The sequence below is a fragment of the Mustela putorius genome, unplaced genomic scaffold (genome assembly GCF_011764305.1).
Source record: "Mustela putorius furo isolate JIRA1106 unplaced genomic scaffold, ASM1176430v1.1 tig00537338_pilon_pilon_pilon, whole genome shotgun sequence".
Lineage (NCBI taxonomy): Eukaryota > Metazoa > Chordata > Mammalia > Carnivora > Mustelidae > Mustela > Mustela putorius.
This window is the reverse complement of record NW_025422460.1, coordinates 1,916,656-1,933,619: the sequence shown is the minus strand read 5'-3', so window position 1 is coordinate 1,933,619 and position 16,964 is coordinate 1,916,656. Positions and strand designations below refer to the sequence as shown.

The 16,964-nt window shown below is 35.6% G+C and overlaps 1 protein-coding gene across 2 annotated transcripts in view; it reads left to right on the top strand.

Moving 5' to 3' along the window:
• The window catches only part of UGGT1 (UDP-glucose glycoprotein glucosyltransferase 1), a 127,461-nt gene that overhangs the window by 73,957 nt on the left and 36,540 nt on the right, over nucleotides 1-16,964 (top strand). The window contains exons 20-29 of one of the 2 annotated variants that reach the window (XM_004779669.3): nucleotides 731-829; nucleotides 1,712-1,735; nucleotides 2,253-2,347; nucleotides 3,387-3,593; nucleotides 4,259-4,390; nucleotides 5,207-5,337; nucleotides 7,212-7,307; nucleotides 11,220-11,322; nucleotides 12,260-12,339; nucleotides 13,650-13,839. In XM_004779669.3, coding sequence (XP_004779726.1) covers nucleotides 731-829; nucleotides 1,712-1,735; nucleotides 2,253-2,347; nucleotides 3,387-3,593; nucleotides 4,259-4,390; nucleotides 5,207-5,337; nucleotides 7,212-7,307; nucleotides 11,220-11,322; nucleotides 12,260-12,339; nucleotides 13,650-13,839 — 1,157 coding nt within the window. The remainder of the gene's footprint in view (nucleotides 1-730; nucleotides 830-1,711; nucleotides 1,736-2,252; nucleotides 2,348-3,386; nucleotides 3,594-4,258; nucleotides 4,391-5,206; nucleotides 5,338-7,211; nucleotides 7,308-11,219; nucleotides 11,323-12,259; nucleotides 12,340-13,649; nucleotides 13,840-16,964) is intronic. The other variant, XM_004779670.3, reaches the window with a different exon arrangement.

Here is a 16,964-nt window from a genome sequence, read left to right as displayed (position 1 = left end):
CTCTACTGAATGTTGAAGTAATCACCTGTGAAATGATGCTTGTTCACAGTGGCAAAAATGCAGTTTGCCTGAGCAGGTGGCATCCTTCTCACTCAGGGGTCATAGTTCCATTGTTACTGGCACTGCTCTTGGCCTTCATTGTCCTGGGACCTTATTGAAAGAATACTGTTTTAAGGCTTTAAGGCTCTTGGTGCTTTCTCCCCTCTTCTACATGTCTCTCTCTTACTTACCATTTCTTTCCATTTACTGGAATAGTGACTGAAAGGATAATAGGTCCTTGGTATGGTCTGTTGAGTGAATGGATAGATGGGTGAGCAGGTAGGCAGACAGAGGGAGGGTTGGGTAAACCACCTATGCTTGGAGGATGGTGATAGAAGTGTGGCATTGTGTGGGAGTACAATTATGCATAAGATTGGGGAGACTCTTGGAGATAGAGGGGTTCTGATAGAGGATGGAGACCATTTTATAGGTAGGAAGAAATTATTGGGTAGTTTAAGTCAAAGGAATGACTTGATGAAGCTGGGATTTTAGTGAAAGTAACTCAAGGGGAAATGAATGATAAGAGCATTGCCCGAGGGCACTAATTGTTCAATAAACCTGAAACAATAGATTTTACACATCCATTTTTATAAATTCCATATTATGGACCAATCAGATATTCAGTTGAATATTAACATTACATTGAATTCAGGCACGTTAATTATAAATCTATTCAAATTTTCTCTTCCAGATAACTTTTTTGTGAATGACTATGCGAGATTTACTGTTTTGGATTCCCAAGGCAAGACTGCTGCTATAGCCAATAGTATGAACTATCTGACCAAGAAAGGTAATTCATTTTAGGTTTATCTTGGATTCAACATTTTCTTTTCTTTCTTTTCTTTTAGTATTTGTAGAAATAATTCAGTCCTCCATGTCTGCTAGAAAGAGATTTCATCATTTCTTTTATTAGATATTTCTTAAATGATTTGAACCCCAAAAATACCTGTTTAAAATTCAGGTCTTTATGAAGTAGAGTTTTTGAAACTCCACAAAGTAGAGTTTTTGAAAATTCAAATGTTGTTTTTATAGATATATATTAGATATTAAGGTGAAATGAAAAATTTTTTCATAATTCAAAATGTGAAAACATTTATGATGTAAACATAGGTTAATGGATTGAAAATTGGTTTGACTTGCCTCTTCAGTGACAATATTGAGTTAATTTTTTTAGGGTTTATAACATAAACTTGGTTCTAGGAATCTTTGTGCACATCTTAAAACTGATTTTTATGGAGTCAGTTATTTAGGCTAATATTGTATGAAATGATCTCAGGCAGATATCATTTCATACATTTAATGGCAGACAGATTCTTTCCCCCTCTGGTCACACTTACTATCCTTTCAAAGCACTGACTGTCATTTAAGGCAGCTATTTTTATCTTATACCGTAGTCTTATCCTAGGGAGAATTTCTGGCTTCCAGGGGAAAAAAAAAAAAAGAAGAAAAAAAAATCCCCAGATCTATGTAAATAAAAGCAATTGCTCCATTTGGTTCCTCAAAGAAATTGGTTTTGAGGGGCCCTGAAACAGTGCTATAGCAGTAAGGGGACTACAGAGCAGAGAGAAGATTGATCATATTAGGCATTATTTTTTAAATTTTGACTCTTACGGTAGGCATCAGTCATAGCAATGACATTTTCTTCTACTCTTTTTCCTTTACTTCTGTCTAGGAATGTCCTCCAAGGAAATATATGGTAACTTTAAACTTCACAATGTTCTGTTTCTTTTCTTAATTATCTCATGTGGTTTCAGGCAATATTGTGATTCAGAATTTATTGACACTTTATTGTGACATTTCTGAAACCTGTGGGTAACAGTAGATAATTTGTCAAATGCAGGTAAAATTTGTGTAAATTGTATAAATGTTTGCAAAGAATTCTATTTCAGAAAGTTACAAATTAATATGATTAAAAACTGATATGTCACCCACATGTTCAAAGCCTCTTTTTCATTGTATATGCTAACAGTTGCCTAAACCATAGTAGAATTGATAAATGCATGTTCCTAGTTTGTAATTAAGCCATATGGAAGGTTACCTCTTCTTTCATTCTAGTATAGAAGTTTTACTACTTTTGCTTTGTATCTTTATTAAACTTGCCATTTTCTTATTTTTTGCATGTTTTTCAGAAATTATTTGGCTTGATAACAATATTGAAACATAAATGTGTTTTTTTCCCTTTGACTCAGTGTATTATTTTTGTTTGTCTACAGATGATTCTTTCATTAGGCCTGTAACATTTTGGATTGTTGGGGATTTTGATAGCCCTTCTGGAAGACAGTTACTGTATGATGCTATTAAACATCAGGCAAGTATCTACACCTCCATTTTGTGTGCAAATGTTTCTGTTCTGTGTGGGAAGTGGGAGTCCTGCTTTTTTAGTACTTGAGGGAAACAACCATTGTTTTTTCGAGGAAAGTCTGCCCACTAGTGAAATTTATCCATGATATTAAAAGTAGTGGTAGGTAGTTCTTTTTCATTGTGCTGCACTGTATTGTATAGCTATACCCCAAAGTTATAAAACTTTGTTTAATCTTTTTGATTGACAGTGGTGTTTTTTTCTAGTTAGGGGCTATTCTGAAGAATGCTGCTATCACTATTCTTGTAGGCATCCTTAGATACACATTAGTATGAAATTTTGTTGCCTTTGTTCATGACATAGGGTTTTAGGGGTCCCAGATAACTTTTCCAACATGGATTCTTATCTTTTTACTCAGGAAGAGATTAATTAAAAAAAAAAACAAAACTTTATTTGTGTGTGTGTGTGAGAGAGAGAGTGCATGCGCAAGCAGGGGAGCAGCAGGCAGAGAGAGAAGCAGGCTCCCTGCTGAGCAAGGAGCCCGAGGTGGGACTTGATCCTAGGACTATGGGATCATGACCTGAGCCTACGGCAGATAGATGCTTGACTGACCGAGTCACCCAGGCGTCTCAGGGAGAGACTAATTTTTTGCAAGGAATCTGGAAAGGCCATTTGAACAATGAAGTATTTGAATAGAAGTCTGAAGATTGGTTGGGATGGAGAGGAGGAAAAATGGGATGGACTTGGGGTTTGCATGCCAACATGAAGCATGGAGTGTGTTAAAATAATACAAAATGTGTTGGGGAATACAGGAGCTATATATATACATGGATGGTGAGAAATGAAGTCGGCAAGGTAGACTGGCAACCAGTTCATCTGGGGGTTTGAAAACCTGGCTATAGCATTTTAATTTTATTCTGTATACAAAAGAGAAGACTTTGAAGAGAGGTTGTATTTACTACTTAATGGATTATGACAATGTTAATTGTACTTTTTAAGTTCAAAACATTTACCATATAACTCTTACTTCCCATTTTGTAAAAAATAGAAATCCAGTAACAATGTTAGAATAAGTATGATCAATAATCCTAGTGAAGATATAAGTTATAAGAACACTCAGATCTCCAGAGCAATCTGGGCAGCTCTCCAAACTCAGACCTCCAACTCTGCTAAGAATTTCATCACAAAAATGGCCAAGGAGGAGACTGCAGAGGCCCTGGCTGCAGGAGTTGACATTGGGGGGTTCTCTGTCGGGGTAAGTGTCTGTGTGTTGCATGGGGCTGCCTTGTTCTGTTACTTTCCACAGAAGTTCATTCCCATGGTCTGATGTGTCTTGTTCATGATTGGAATTTGTGATTTTAGTACCGAGTTTCAGAGGATTTTCTTAGTTTGAAAGAATTTTCCCCAGAAAATAAAGTTTTGAGATATGACTCATCTAAGTTTATGTTTTAAGCACAAAGCCATTTGTGTTGTATAGGTTTTAAAAGGCAATACTTTGATTTGTTTATTGAGGAAAAAAACTGTGGTTGAGGTTTCTTATGAGTAAGAGGCTTATGTGTTCTTGATGTGTTCTGATATAAGCCCACATGTATTCATTATATGAGTTATAACCTTTTGGACTTGTAGAAAAAAGGCCCCTGAAATTAGCAAGATTTAAAATGCAGAATAAAGTTATAGTGAAGAATAATTTACCAACTAAGCAATCACAGAAAAGAACAGGAGTAGGACATTAGCATTACTTGATGTGTGGGATGGTGGGAGAGAATGGGAGGATGGAGAATTGAGACATCATAATGTTAATTCTTAAAATTAGTTCTGACTTTCCATTAAAATAATTTTATGATTTATTCATTATGACTATTTATTTTTATGGCTTGCTTAGTAACAATTACTTTTCTTTAATAACAATTACTTTCCTAGGGCATGGATTTCAATCTTTTTAAGGAGGTCTTTGAATCTTCCAAAATGGATTTCATTTTGTCTCATGCCATGTACTGCAGGGATGTTCTGAAGCTGAAGAAGGGACAGAGGGCAGTTATCAGCAATGGAAGGGTGAGGATTTTGTCCTGAGACAAACTTGATCTCAAATTAGATCAGTGAATAGTATTGGCAGTGTTCTTCTCCAAAGCTAGTAAACTCTTCAAACAAAGCCGCTCTTTCCAAAAGGGATTGGGGCATATGCAGTGCCGATGATAATTTCTGCACCTTTATTTCAAAGGAGGTTTGTTTTGATACAAGCATCCTTGTACAGAACCTTCTTCCTTTGTAATTATGTCTTGCCACATGTATGGTGGCAGTGAGAGTGTGGTGTCTTTCAGAGAGTAGGTTGATAAAGCTTTGATACGTGAAGTATTCATCCTCTGTGGGGACTGTGTTCACAGCCGTGTGGTCTCTGTCAGCTTCACTGGTGAAGGCTTAGACTATTTCATACATATCTGCTGCCAGGGACATGAGACTGTGGGGGATCTACCAAACTTTAAACTCTTAGCACTGAGGGTGAAATCTCTGCTTTCACTCACTACATTACATCTCTGGTTTGGCTCTGTTTTCTTAATACTCAGTGAGAATGAATGAAACTATGTGCGAGAATGAATGAAACTATGTTGCTATTTTGTTTTATTTCAGAGTTGCTTACTATAAAAATATTGTGAAGTATACAAGTCTACCCTCTGTAGTTGAGGAATTGATAAGTAAATAAATAACTGGATGAGTTGATTTGCATTTTATTTTTACCTTTTTATTGATTTTATTAGATGTATACATGTCTTGGGTCTTCAAAGTGGTTAGGTTTATAAGATAGCCTGAGGAAAACAGAGGGCTTCTTTCCAGCTGTGATTCTAGTACTGAACAATCTGCTCTTCTTCACAGATCATTGGGCCACTGGTGGACAGTGAACTCTTTAATCAAGATGATTTCCACCTCCTAGAAAATATCATCTTAAAAACTTCAGGACAGAAAATCAAATCCCATATTCAGCAGCTTCGGGTGGAAGAAGATGTGTAAGTGTTGCCATGGAAGAAATTAATTTGTGCATGTTATAGGGAATGTATTAATTGAACTTCCCTTATTTCATGGTGTTTTATTTCCAGTTTGAACATACAGTCATGCTTTTCAGTCCAGGTGTTTATTTATGCTTCTGTTGAAACAAGTTAATTTGTTTAAAGAACTGAATTAGGTCTTTCCATTTTGTTTTTTTGGTTGTGAAAACTTTCAAACATATGCAAAATCGAGGAGTGGAAAAAAAAATCGAGGAGTGAGGTTGTTGTTGTTTTTTTTTTTTAAATCTTGGGATACTTTTGTGAAGAGATACTTTCCCTTTTATTTTGTTCAGGAAAGGAAAGTCAGGTTAAATGCATATTTTCCTTTATTTACTAGTATAGAATGTTGACTTATTTCTCTTCCATCCTCCAAAGGTGATGATTTGGATATTGTTGGTTTTTAATTTTTATTTTAATTTTTTCAGTGTTATTATTAGCTAATGTATTTTTTTCAAGATTTTATTTATTTATTTGATAGAGAGAGAGAGGGAGGGATCACAAAAGCAGAGGGAGCAGCAGAGAGAGAGGGAGAAACAGACTCTGCACTGAGCAGGGAGCCCAGTGCGGGGCTTAACCCTATGATTGACCTGAGTCAATGATTGACCATGATTGATCATGACCTGAGCCAAAGGCAGGTGCTTAACCAACTGAGCCACCCTGGCGCCCCTTGCTAATGTATTTTAAAGAGTTATTTCCCAGTGGAAAAAAATGAATTATTTTACTGGTCCATATACCTGCTAAGTAACTAGAGCCTATAGGTCATATACACATGGTTTCTGTATTAAATATCAAATGAATATAGTTGAAAGGTGTATTTTTAGGTTTAATTTTTTGAGGAACCATCCTATGTTTTTCCATAGAGGGCATACCATTTTATTTCTCATTGGTAATGCATAAGGGTTCCAATTTATCCACATCTTTATCAGTACTTTTTTTTTTTTTGGTTGGTTTGTTTTTTGTAATAATCCACTCTGTTGGGTGTGAAGTGGTATTTCTTTGTGGTTTGATTTGCAATTCCCTAATGATTCGTGATGTTGACACCTTTTTATGTGCTTATTAGTCATTTTTATATCTTTGGGAAAATATTTTTCCCAGTGCTTTGCACATTTAAAAAAAATTATTTATTTGTTTGAGAGAGAGAGAATGAGCACAAGAGGGGTGAAGTCAAAGGGAGAAGCATACTCCTCAATGAGCAGGGATCCCCATGTGGGACTTGATCCTAGAACTCCAGGATCATGACCTGAGCCAAAGATAGCTCCCAACCTACTGAGCCACACAGGTGCCCTGTTTTTTTTTAAAGTAACCACTTCACCCAGAGTGGGGCTGGAACTTATAACCCCAAAATCTAGAGTTGCATGCTCCACGGACTGAGCCAGTCAGTTGCCCCCACTTTGCACATTAAAATTTTTTTTTATTATTGAATTATAGGAGTTCCATGTAAAAATTTAAATACTCTGGTTATCAATGTCTTACAGATAGATGATATGCAAATATTTTCTTCCCTTCCATGGGTTGCATTTCCATTCTTTGATAGTGTTCTTTGTTCTGATATATGAAACACTTCCCTTATCAGGCCAAGAAGTGTTCCCATGACTTGAAACCATCATATCATGGGCATAGGCTTGGTGTGGTGTGCCCTGGGATCACTCCCTCAATGTGGAGTCTTTGTGGACTATATAATTACCAGTTTTTCTCTTGCCTATTGGTATAAAGTTCATAGTTCTTCAAACCATCTTGTTGGCATTTAGTACTTAGGCTGATTATATTATGTTCAGCGATAATTGGAAAAACCTTCAGTTAAAGAGATGCTAAATTTCACCAACTATGTTTTTCAGGGCAAGTGACTTGGTAATGAAGGTGGATGCACTCCTGTCAGCTCAACCAAAAGGAGATGCAAGAATCGAGTACCAGTTTTTTGAAGACAGACATAGGTATAGAATTAATATTGAATTAATGCATATTCTTGGATAAAAATCTTAAGGTTGCCTTTACCTCATCTTCTTTATTTTTCTATATGAAGTGTGTTCTTAATAGAATGGGTAATTTGTCTGGTGTGCAGTTTTCATATATACTCATTTTCATGTGCTGAACTCATATACAGATCTCAGTTGCATAAAATTTGACATTTATTTCTAAATAAATCTGAAATAGTTCTGACTGTACCCTTTTGGAAAACAGAAAGCATTTAATGAAACAGTTGTAGTTTTCTGATACTCAAAAATAAACAGGTTGTTAGAGCACTTGTATTGTTCATCTTTTATTGAAAATGGTTTTGTTTTCAATAAAATAAAAAAAGTTTTCCATTATGAAAAAGTCCTTGCCTTTTGGTTTTGAGTTTTTTATTTGAAAAGTTTCAAAGCTAAAGAATATTTGAAAGATTATTACAGTGAACATCCAAATATCTTTAACCTGGGTTCACCAGTTGTTAACATTATGCCACATTTATATGTCATCTGTGTGTGTGTGTGTGTGTATGTATATACATACATATATATGTATAGTACATATAATGTATATTTATGTTTGTGTACAAACTTACACGTACTTATATATTTTTTGAACCATTTGAAGGTCCATTGCAGACAACATTACATGTCATGCCTGAATTCCTCAGCGTGTATTTCTTGAGCGCTAGAAATAGCTCCACTGTTGACATACCTCAGAGATTTAGCTTTGATACAGTGACATTAAGTAGTACATAGTCCATAATTCTCTTTACCCAAGAGAACTGTTTTGTTCTTTGATTTGGTCCAGATCACATGTTACAGTTCTTTGTTGTGTCTCGTCTAGTCTCCTTAAATCTGGAGCAGTTCCCTGCATTTGTTTTTTATTCCTTGGGAGTTCTTTGGGTCTTTTATGACACTGACTTTTTTAAGAGTCCAGACCAGTTATCTTTAGAATGTCCCATAGTCTGGGTTGTTTCCTCATGATTAGACTTAAGATTAAATTGTCTATACGAAGAACCCCTACATTGGATATCTGGAGCCAGGCAAGATTATATATTTTGATTATTCCTTAGAGACTTTAGATATTGAAGTCTGCATCCTGCTCCTTTATGATTCTGATTTAATTAGTCTGGGGTAGATTGGACTTTGGTTTCATTGATCTATGCTTTCTTACAGCCAGTTCTTGTGGGGATCAGATTTACCATACTGTTGATGATCCAGGCTAGAATGGAGACCCTCTCTTATCTCACTGGCTGTATGTCCTAACTTCTTAGATCGCCAGTGGGTGATGGCTTCTGTGGCTCTTTGCTAATCCTAGTTGGATTTTGCCCATTAGCACCCATCTTCTCATCACTGTACTTTTAGGAAATAATCCATTTGGTTATTACCACAGGAAACATATTTCCTAATTGGCATACTCTCCTGTTTGCTTTTCGTGGCCAAGGTAGTGAGTCCTGAGCAAGAATCTCTTCCCTTTTTAGAACATCATTTTCTCCATGAGTCTTAGTTAATTAAAATGCTATAATTACAAATTCCTTTATGAGTCAAATTATAATTAGAGTAATTCTTCTTATTGGGGGTTGTGTTAGTTAAAGGAGTGTTTTATTTAAATCAGAAGTTTCTTATTTATGTGAGAAATAAAAAGGTCTAAATTATTGGTTATGTATATCCTTCCCTAAAAGTGTGGCTCACAGAACAGCAGCAGGGCATCATCTGGGAGCTTGTTGGAAATGCAGAATATCTGACCTACTAATGCAGGGAGCTTGTTGGAAATGCAAACCCAGACCTCCTGAGTCAGTGTCTACACTGTAACATGATCCCCCCAGGTCACTCTTGTATACTTTAAGATTGGGGAAGCATTATATTTGATGTTTGCTCTACTCACTTAATGAAAATGTGTATGACCCCCATAACTTGTTCCTGTGTCTGTCACTTTCGGCCTTACCCTGGTCTTTTCTTTAATACAGCAAGTATGTTTCAACATGATATTGTTAGTTTATACTGTTCTCTATTTCCATACCACTGTTTCTTTCATCTTGGCTTTTGTTTTACTTTACTTTTTGTTGTAGAGATGTGGGGTGTTTAAAGGCCACACGGGGTCAGTTGCTGATAATGCCTGTTGTGGATCACTTAGAACACTGGTCAGAACATTAACATGTCACACAGAACTCTACCCAGACCTGCCAGGTTCACAGGTTTTGGCCTGGGCATGCCTGACTCAGATGCTGTACCCTGGAGGACTCTTTGGGACTTCTCTTCTTCTTCCCTTTATGAGAATTTACATAATGCTATTCTTCAGTGAGCTTTTTTCTTCTGGAATTCTAGAGAAGCACAGAAGTCCAGGTTATCTGAGGGTAGTGGCTCTCATACTTTGGCTTTTACCTAGAGAGTTTATTAAAAATGTAGCTTGCCTTACCCACCCCCTGAGTTTCTGATTCAGGAAGTCTGGGTTGCAGCTGACAGTTTGTTTCTAACAAATTTCCAGATGGAGCTGATACTGCTGCTCTAGAGTCACTCTTTGAAAATGCTGTATTAGAGTAAAAAAAAAAAAAAAGAAAAAGAAAATGTTATTTTGGAGTAATTATTGACAGTTGGAATTGTTAATTTTATAAAAAATTAAAAACATCTGCTTTGATAACAGGCACAAAGCTATTTTGATGGTTATTTCCAAAGCAGTTAAGATTTGAAATAACCTTCATCACCATTTAAACTATAGTTACCTAGTTTTGTTATATTTTACTTTGTACTTTTGTTTTCCTCCCACTAGATAAATATTCTTGCCCAGAACAGTAGTGATTAACACCAGTACTACATTAAAACATTGTTCAGAGCAAATAAAGATAGGCATTGATTTGACCAATTGATATTTTGGAAAATTGGATATATTTTAAAATCCTTTCAAGTTTATTTCTTTTCAAAATATATTGGAGGCTCCTGCCCGTCTTATGTCATTCTAAGTCAATATGACTTTAGAGCGAGGCTGTGCAGGTGGAACCACAGATGGGAAAATGTATGTTCTCAGAAATCCTAGAGGGGCAACCTGAAACCTAAACAGCTGTTTTTCACTTACTAAGAAGACAAAATATGTATAATTTAGTGTCCTCATAAATAGACTCAGTTCTTTTGGTAATGTGGTTGACAGTAGATAATATCCACAAAAATATTTGTATCCTGTGACTCTTTAATCTCATGTGTAGGACTTTGTCAACTCGAAAGAAATTTCCAACTATGAAAGAACCTGTATGTCTGAATTTATTTACAGGCTGCAAGCCTTCTAAAGGCCCAACAATAAGGAATAGCTTAAGTAGACATGGCAGATTCGCTTGGTAAATAGAAGATTATTTTTTATTTCAGATATTTGATGATTATTTTTTATTCCAGATATTTGACATATAACAATATGGATAGTGTTTATATTGGTATAGCTGCTCTTTATAGAGGCATTTGAGAAGGTCCGCAGGGGTTGGGTTCGGATGGCAAGATTTTATGATTATTTCCTTTTTCTCTCACAAGTTTTCTGTAATGTTCTTTGCATTTTTAAAAATCCATTTACTTCTTCTCTTTTCATACCCTTCTTGCTACGAAATAAAAGTTGGCATAATGTTTGTAATTGTCAAAAACAAACGTCAGCTTTTAGCAGGTTTTGGTTAAATACAATTTTAAGCTGGTTTTCATCTTTTGTTCATTTTGAGTGAACTTGAGTCATTAGCAGGTTCTGCAAACTTTGAGGTAGACATAATTACATGGTTAACCACCACGTAGCCTTGTTCTAGATCTGAAGTGTTTTTGGGAATGCTGAGAGAGCTGATAGATTATGTTTGTCTTGGAAAAAAAAAAAAGTTAACTTTGTTTCCTATTTTCCACCAGATTAACGTTTTGTCTTTTTGATCTTTGTAGTGCAATTAAAATGAGGCCAAAGGAAGGGGAGACATACTTTGATGTTGTGGCTGTTATTGACCCTGTCACCAGAGAAGCACAGAGACTTGCTCCATTGCTCTTGGTAGGCATAGCCTAAGAGGCAGTTGGCATCTCTTTATTAGAAGTGGTCACAGGCACTGTGACTCTCTAAAAGTGTCATTGTTCACCTAGTTATCTTCAGAGGGCTTTGAAAAAAGCTACAGGGCATCTTGGCAGAGCAAATAAATGTCTTCATAAAGATTTGTAATGGATCTGGAAACAGCCTCATAACCTTAGAAAATTGGTACCACTTTGGTTGGTTTCCTCATGTAATTTTTAAAAAATGTCCTATTTAGAAAAAGATGTCTTTTAATTAAATTGATTTATGCTGTATTTTGATTTATAATGAATGAGAGCTTAAAAAGGTAAAATAATTTTGTTTTATTTTCTTTTTCTAAAACTAGCATTTTTAAAATTGTAGCATGTCTTTTTTAGATTTGTATAAGATATTAGAATTTTAAGAAAATTTAAGAGCTTTGCCAAAAAGACAATTGCCTCAACTTTCTTTTTTGAGTTGTATTTCTTTTTTAAGGTGAACTTTTATTGGTGTGCAATCAGCTAACATTTTTGTGGTTTTGTGTGTGTGTGTGTGTGTATGCTTTTTTCCTATTATAGTATATAAACCACAGTGATGAACCTTTAAAATTTTCCTTGTATAGACAGATCTCCATTATCCCATCAGTTACTTCATATGAGGGGGAGAAGTGATTTGTAGTAGCCCACTTACCATGTTTTTGCCAAGTGATATGTGTGTGTGATTTAGATTGTGTGCCAGATTTGAGATATCCAGAAATCTCTCCAGTCCAGATTTTATGGCTTTTATTATCTTTCTGTCTTTCTTGAGATATTAAGAGATGTTCTCTCAACTCAGTGTCAGAGTGATAAGTTTCTGAAGAGAAAATACAAATATTTTGTCTCAAATATCAGTCACTTTCTCTATAGGAAAATTTTATATTTTATCTCTTGGTTTGCTCTTTTAGGTTTTAACCCAGCTGATCAACATGAATCTAAGAGTGTTTATGAACTGCCAATCTAAACTTTCTGACATGCCTTTAAAAAGGTAAAACAAGCTATTTAAGAGATCAATTGAAAATGTGGTATTAATGGGGCGCCTGGGTGGCTCAGTGGGTTAAAGCCGCTGCCTTCGGCTCGGGTCATGATCCCAGGGTCCTGGGATCGAGCCCCGCGTCGGGCTCTCTGCTCAGCAGGGACCCTGCTTCTTCCTCTCTCTCTGCCTGCCTCTCTGCCTACTTGTGATCTCTGCCTGTCAAATAAATAAATAAAATCTTAAAAAAAAAAAAAAAAAGAAAAGAAAATGTGGTATTAAATCTGAAAGCTGGTATTGAATATTAAGGATCAAATGGGTTTATATGTGGACTTCATGTTTGAAAAGATCATTTACTTTTGTTCAGTTTTACTAAATTTCTGCTTTAATCAGAAGTTCTAAGAATTTAGTGAGGGTATGGAAGTTTTTAGGTGGCATTACCTCAAGTTACTTGGGCCTGCCTGCTTGCCTTCCTCCCTCGTGCCCTCCCTCCCTCTCTCTCCATTCCCTCCATCAGAATTATGTATTTCTTTAATTTTAGAGTATTTAGATCAATATGGCTATTAAATTTACCTAGTTTAAAAAAATGTGCTGTGGTACAGAAAGAAATTTGTCCTTTTTATCTTAAAAGTGGAACAGTTATTTCAAGTTGAAGTATATTTGTTAGAGGAAGCTTGCTGAGGCACATTTGCATATATCTCGAGAAGGAGGGCAAGCTTAGCTGTAGGTTGTCTGATCCTTGGAATGGTCATTTATGAAGAAAGTTAAAAAGCACTTAATAGTGATAGGGTAACATCTGCTGGGTCTTGGGAAATTCCTGATGTAAAAAATGTGCTGTGTTTTATAAGTTAGATTCTAAGTGAATTCAAATACTGTTTGAAATGGTTCTCAGCTTCTACATTGTCCTTGAATAGGAGAAATATTTAAACTACTGTGTATAGTGTTTTCAGGGCTCACCTGAGAACTCAGTCACCATTGAGGACTTTGTGTTTAAGAGAAAAATAACTTTTTCCTCACTAAAGGGAAGCATGTGTTCAGGAAATCTTGTGACTCCAACAATATCCATCCTTAGTAGTATCAGAAAGAACGACCACTCTCAGTTCTGTCCCTCCTGCTCTTCGCTTCCATCTGCAACAACTACAGGAGGCATAAACTAGGGCAAGAGATGGTTTTGGAAACACTTTCCCAATCTGGGAGGTTACCCTTCCAAATCTAGTTTGTTTTATTTTAAGACAGTTAGTTACCTGTGTGGATGGCTGTGAACTTAAGGACTGCGTGTATTAAAAAGACTGACTTTTTATTTTATTTTATTTTTTTAATTTCAGCTTTTACCGTTATGTCTTAGAGCCAGAGATTTCTTTCACTCCAGACAATAGCTTTGCTAAGGGTCCAATAGCAAAATTTTTGGATATGCCACAGTCTCCTCTGTTCACCCTGAATTTGAACACACCTGAGAGTTGGATGGTGGAGTCTGTCAGAACGCCATATGATCTTGATAATATTTATTTAGAAGAGGTAAGAGTATCATTGCTTCTACATATGTAATCTTGTGTAAAACCTGTTTAAGATGGAGTGGTTGGTAGTATTTTCTGATTGAACAGACTGGATCACAGTTCAGGCAGGGCTCTGAGATGTCCGTATTCATGTATAATTGTATTTTTTAAAAATAATAGCTTCATTGAGATTTAGTTCACATATCATAAATTTACCTTTTTAAAGTATATGGAATATAGTTCAGTAGTTTTAGTATATCCACAGAATTGTGCAGCCATCACCACTAGACAGAAACTTGATACCCATTAGCTGTCACTCCCCAGGACCCCCTGGCAACCACTAATCTATATTCTGTCTCTATGGATTTGCCTGTTCTGATGTTTGGTCTATAGAGAATCATATATTTTTGTGACTGGCTCCTTTCACTTAAATTATTATTTTTAAGGTTCATCCGTGTTGTAGCATGTATTAGTATTTAATTCTTTTTTTATTGCCAGAAAATATTTTATTTTTTAGAAATACCACGTTTTGTTTATCCACTCATTGATAGACATTTGGGTTGTTTCTACTTTTTGGCTATTATAAATAATGCTGCTGTGAACATTCATGTCCAAATCACCTGAGGGATTGCCAGACTGTTTTCCAGGGTGACTGCACCATTTTCCATTCCTGCCCATGATATTGAGCATTTTACATGTGTTTATTGGCTGTTTGTATGTCATCTTTGGGGAGAAACATCTGTTTAAATACTTTGCCTATTTTAAAAAATTTGCCTTTTTTTTTTTTATGGTGGAATTGTAAGAGTTCTTTGTATATTCTGTATACAAGTCTGTTTTAAATATATGATTGATAAATAATTTGTTCCATTCTGTTAGCTGTCTTTCACTTTCTGGATAATGTCGTTTAAAGTACAGATGTTTCGAATCTTAATGAAATCTGTTTTTTCCCTTTTGTTTCTTGTGCTTTTGATAGTATACCTGAGAAATCAGTGTTTATTTCCAGGTCATGAAGATTTAGTCCTATGTTTTCTTATAAGACTTTGAAAGTTTACATTTTACATTTTAGGTCTTTTATTCATTTTGAGTTCATTTTTGTATATGATGTGAGGTAGAGTTACAGGTTTGTTCTTTGAGTGTGAATATCCATTTGTCACAGCACCATTTGTTAAAAAGACTATTCTTTCCCCACTGTATGGTCTTGGTACCTTTGTTAAAGATCTATTAGCCCTGAATGAATTTAATTCTAGACTCTCAGATCTCTTCCCTTGATCTGTGTGTCTATCCTTTGACCACAATTGTCTTACTCTAGTTTTGTTGTCAGTTTTGAAATTGGTAAGTTAGTTTGCCAATTTTGTTCTTACTTTTCAAGGTAGATTTGGCTATTTTGGGTTCTTTGCATCTTGGAATCCACTTGTTAATATCTGTAGAAAAGGCTCCTGGGATTTTGATAGAGATTACTTTAAATACCTAAATCATTTTGAAGAGTTTTGGCATCTTAACATTAATAAGTATCTGACCCATGAATATGGGATGTCTTTCCATTTATTTTTGGGTCTTTGATTTCTTTCAACAGTGTTTTAGGTCTTAGTATACAGGCCTATAAAAGATCATGTCTTCTGCAAATAGAGATAGTTTTATTTCTTCCTTTCCATACTGGATGTCTTTTATTTAATTTTCTTGCCTAATTGGGAAATTTTTAAATTACCAAGTCAGTCTCTTGTTATGGATTTGTTTGGATTTTCTGTCTCATCTTAAGTCATTTTCTGGAGCTTGTGTTTCAGGTGTTTATCCATTTTATCTACATTATAATTTGTTGGCCTATAGTTAGTCATAGCATTTCTTATAGTCTTTTAAATTTAGTTTTGGAGTGATGTCTCCTTTTCCCTTGCGAGGTCAGTGAGTTGGCTCTTCTTTTATTTTGTGGTCAGTCTAACTAAAAGTTTGTCAGTTTGTTGAAATTTTCAAAGAACCAGCTTTTGGCTTCATTGATTTTTCTCTTCTTTATTTCATTTATGTTCATATAGCTATTTTGAGTATCTATGGTAAGTGATCCTTTCCCCTTAAGAATGATTGGGAGCTCACAAGTGTAGTTTCAGTAATGTCTCTTCACAGCCCTCACTCTGTACCTCGCTCAGAGTGTATTAATGAAAGAATTAAAACACATATTCTGTATTTATAAGGAGCTTATAGCATCTCAGAGCCTCCTTTCTTTCTAAGACAACTGTTTCTGTGTCTGTCCTAAATATCTCTTCCTACAATTGATGCCTGTTTCCTGGTTCTTCTTGGGAATTGGGAAACTAGGAACTTGAAGATAGTTATTAAAGGACTTCTCAGCCTTCTTTTCACTAGGGTAAAGAAGAATCCCTCAGGTGCTAAGTTAGGGAGAATGTGTGAACACACTTACCGTATTCCCAACTCAAACCTGTCTACCATGTTTGTTAACAAACAGGAAATGCTGTCTTTGTCCTTGAAGAACCAGCTTTTGCTGCAGAGATTGCAAAATGGCCACAGAAGGCACTAAAGAGCTGTAAAAAGAGGCATCGAAGCAGAGCAGCTCTCTTCCATGTCCTTAGAGTTTTTTTCTGCTCTTTCCTAGGCTTTCTCTGTATTGGCTAAAAACAGCCTGGGACTTGGTGACTGTGTGGAGTCACCTTACTTAGAGCTGGAGTACCTCTTAGCTTTCATTATTATGGTTTTGGAATTTAGTGTTCAGTAACATATTAAGCTCCAAATAATTTCTTATTAGCATTAGATAGGATTACAGAGCCAAATGTGAACCAGACTAGAATAAAAACCCTTTAACTAAAGCCAAGCTTCCCCAATGCCTTGCAATTACATAATATTTTCTTCAAGGAATCAGTAATAATTTAGGCAGTTGATGTAGAACTTGAATGGTTTTGTGCCATTACGGAGGCATCAAATACATTTTGGATATTTGCCTTTAGAACAGCAGTAGTATTTACAGCTGTATTCTGTAGGCCAAGGTGAATTTATGTTTTTCTGTGCCGTTTCTCATTGTTTCTTTGTTACCTTCTTTATTCTTTAGCTTTTAGATTGGTTCATTCTTTTGGCAGTGTATTTTACATGGTTTCCCTGATAGTATTTCCTAGATGACAGTCTTAGCCACTCTGTAAAGCTGTATGAAAT